The sequence below is a fragment of the Lipotes vexillifer genome, unplaced genomic scaffold (genome assembly GCF_000442215.2).
Source record: "Lipotes vexillifer unplaced genomic scaffold, Lipotes_vexillifer_v1.1 scaffold102, whole genome shotgun sequence".
Lineage (NCBI taxonomy): Eukaryota > Metazoa > Chordata > Mammalia > Artiodactyla > Lipotidae > Lipotes > Lipotes vexillifer.
The window spans coordinates 30,032-32,528 of NW_006786541.1; the positions used below are offsets into that span (position 1 = coordinate 30,032).

Consider the following 2,497-nt stretch of genomic DNA (forward strand, 5'->3'; position numbering starts at 1 on the left):
AAAAAAAAAAAAAAAAAAAAAAAAAAAAATTATAAAATGCTTTGATAAAAGTACCATAAAATGCTTAGAAGTCTCTCTTCCAAAGCTGCTTGCTTTTTGTTTGAAAAAAAAAGCTGACACCTCTGCATAGTAAAAACAAAACAAAAAACTAATAGATTGTAAGCTCATTAAGGACAAGGAATCATGTATATCCCTTGTTCTTAGAACAGTGCATTTTACAGAATGGGGGACTCAGTAAATTGTTGACTGAACTAAAAAAGAAAAACATTAAATTCTGACGTTTTATCTAGTCATAAGGGTTATCTACAAATGTGCAGTTAACAGACCGTTCTATACACCACTTTGAGAACAATACAACAAACCATCTTTAAGACTTCAGTTTACTCATCAGAGTCACACTTTAAACCTTGCTGTTTATAGAAAGTCCAATTCCTTAGTTTGTTAGTTTTCTCTACAGTATGTATAGTTTTATGAAAACTGAACAGCACTTCATGGGATTCACGCCAAACAGTAACACATCAAGATTTCATTCACCGACTGGCACAAAACAAGCCAATAAATAAAACTATTCTGAGCCCACCTTCTGACCAGACTTCTTTTCCATCTACAGAGACTCCAACCACAATGCCCGGTGCGCCCACCTCATCCTAAGAGCCAAGGGGAAAGAACGGTTCAAAGACAGGCCGAAATCCCTCGCACGTCCGCCAGCGCCTTCCTCCGGTGGGGCTTCCCTCGGCCCGGGCCCCGCCCACCTCGGTTGGGCCCCGCCCACCTCGGTTCGAAGCCCCGCCCACCTCGGCTCGGCTCGGCCGGCCGGGAGTTAACCGTGAGGGGTGTGCCCGCTGGGAGCATTGAGGGGAAGGGGCGGTCCCCAAGGCGGGCCGTGACCTCCGCCCAGACTTAAGCAACCCCCGAGAGCATCTGACCATGGCCGGGAGGTCGGGACACGGGAAGTCTTTCTCGGAAGCCGACAGCGGGCATCCAGCCGCCCGGGGTGGCGTCCGCTCGCCCCGAGAGATGACCACCAAACGGCCTCATGCCGGGGTGACGCCGGGGGTGGGGCGCCGGGTTCCTGGCCGCCTACGCCCCCACTCGCCGCACCTTGATCCTGTGCAGGAGGTCGCGGCCGCGGTCGATGGCTCTGGCAAAGCGCCTGGAGTGCGGCGGCGTCGGGGTCTGCGGAGACCACTGGGCGAGGGGCTGCTCCTGCGGCGGCAGCGGCTCGGCCTGAGGCGGCATCTCGGGGTCTGGGGCCGCGGTGGGCGGCGCGGGGGACGCACCCCTCAGCCCGCCGGCCAGCTTCACCCCGAGCGCCAGCCCCAGACCCAGCCCGAGGCCTCCGGCCCAGCCGGGGCCGAGCGGCGGCAGCCCGGCGCGCTGGTGAGCTGCGCGCCGCCCGCAGCCCCAGGCGCAGCTCCCTTGGGTCACGGCCCGGTTTGTCACGGCTGACAGGAGCCGGTACATGGCGTCTCTGGCGAGCCTGCAGCTTCAGAGCTCGCGCAGGCCTGGCGGGCGGCAAAGGCGCGAGGAAGGGAGGGGAAGAGGGGAGGGGGCGGTGACCGCGTTCAGGCCCTAGCAGTCGAGTCCCGATGGCCGGATCGCCGATCGCATCGAGTCCTTCCTCTTTTCCTTTTTTTCTTTGCCTCGTCTCTTGATATTTCTTCATCTTTCTCCCCCCCCACACACACACTTTTCCTTCTCTGCCTCCCCTTAGATCAAGTGTCACCTCCTCAGAGAAGCCTTCCTAGTCCCCGGCCCCATGGGAGCTCTCGCCACACCTAGACCCCCAGTGCGCACGCCTCCTTAATAACACTTAACACTTATGTTTCCCTGAACTCATCTGATTTCTTACCAGACTGTGACCCTTTGCAGAGCCTTGACTTTTACTTTTGGATCTTCATCTCCTGCAACAGCGCTTGGCACACAGCAGCCGCTCAGCAGGCGTCTCCTTTTCCCCCAGGACCCTCTTTTCTCTCTCTTAACTGTCTCCATTCTTTATGTCTCTTTTGGGCTCCTTCCATTTCTCTGAGGCCCTTTAAAATCCCTTCTCAAAGTCTAGCTCCATACCACATCAAACATATTGTTACATCTACGCCTCATATTTTTAAAAAACTTTGTTGTTGTTGTAAAAAAAAGTTGTAAATAAAATCTGCAGACTTCCCTGGCGGCGCAGTGGTTAAGCGTCCACCTGCCAACGCAGGGGACACGGGTTCGAGCCCTGGTCCGGTAAGATCCCACATGCCACGGAGCAACTGGGCCCGTGCACCACAACTACTGAGCCTGCGCTCTAGAGCCTGCAAGCCACAGCGACTGAGCCCACGTGCTACAACTACTGAGCCTGAGCACCTAGAGCCCGTGCTCCACAACAAAGAGAGGCCACCCGGTGAGAAGCCCGTGCATCGCAAGGAAGAGCAGCCCCCACTCGCGGCAACTAGAGAAAGCCCTTGCGCAGCAACGAAGATGCAACGCAGTCAAAAAAAAAAAAAAAAAAGAATTA

General features: G+C 55.0%; 1 protein-coding gene across 2 annotated transcripts in view; it reads right to left on the reverse strand.

Moving 5' to 3' along the window:
• The window catches only part of LACTB (lactamase beta), a 15,739-nt gene extending 14,201 nt beyond the window's left edge, over positions 1-1,538 (reverse strand). Inside the window, exons 1-2 of one of the 2 annotated variants that reach the window (XM_007458857.1) lie at positions 1,102-1,538; positions 581-647 (exon numbers count right to left, since the gene is read on the reverse strand). In XM_007458857.1, the coding sequence (XP_007458919.1) occupies positions 581-647; positions 1,102-1,464 (430 nt within the window). In that variant the 5' untranslated portion in view covers positions 1,465-1,538. The remainder of the gene's footprint in view (positions 1-580; positions 648-1,101) is intronic. The other variant, XM_007458858.1, reaches the window with a different exon arrangement.
• Positions 1,539-2,497: the final 959 nt, after the last annotated feature.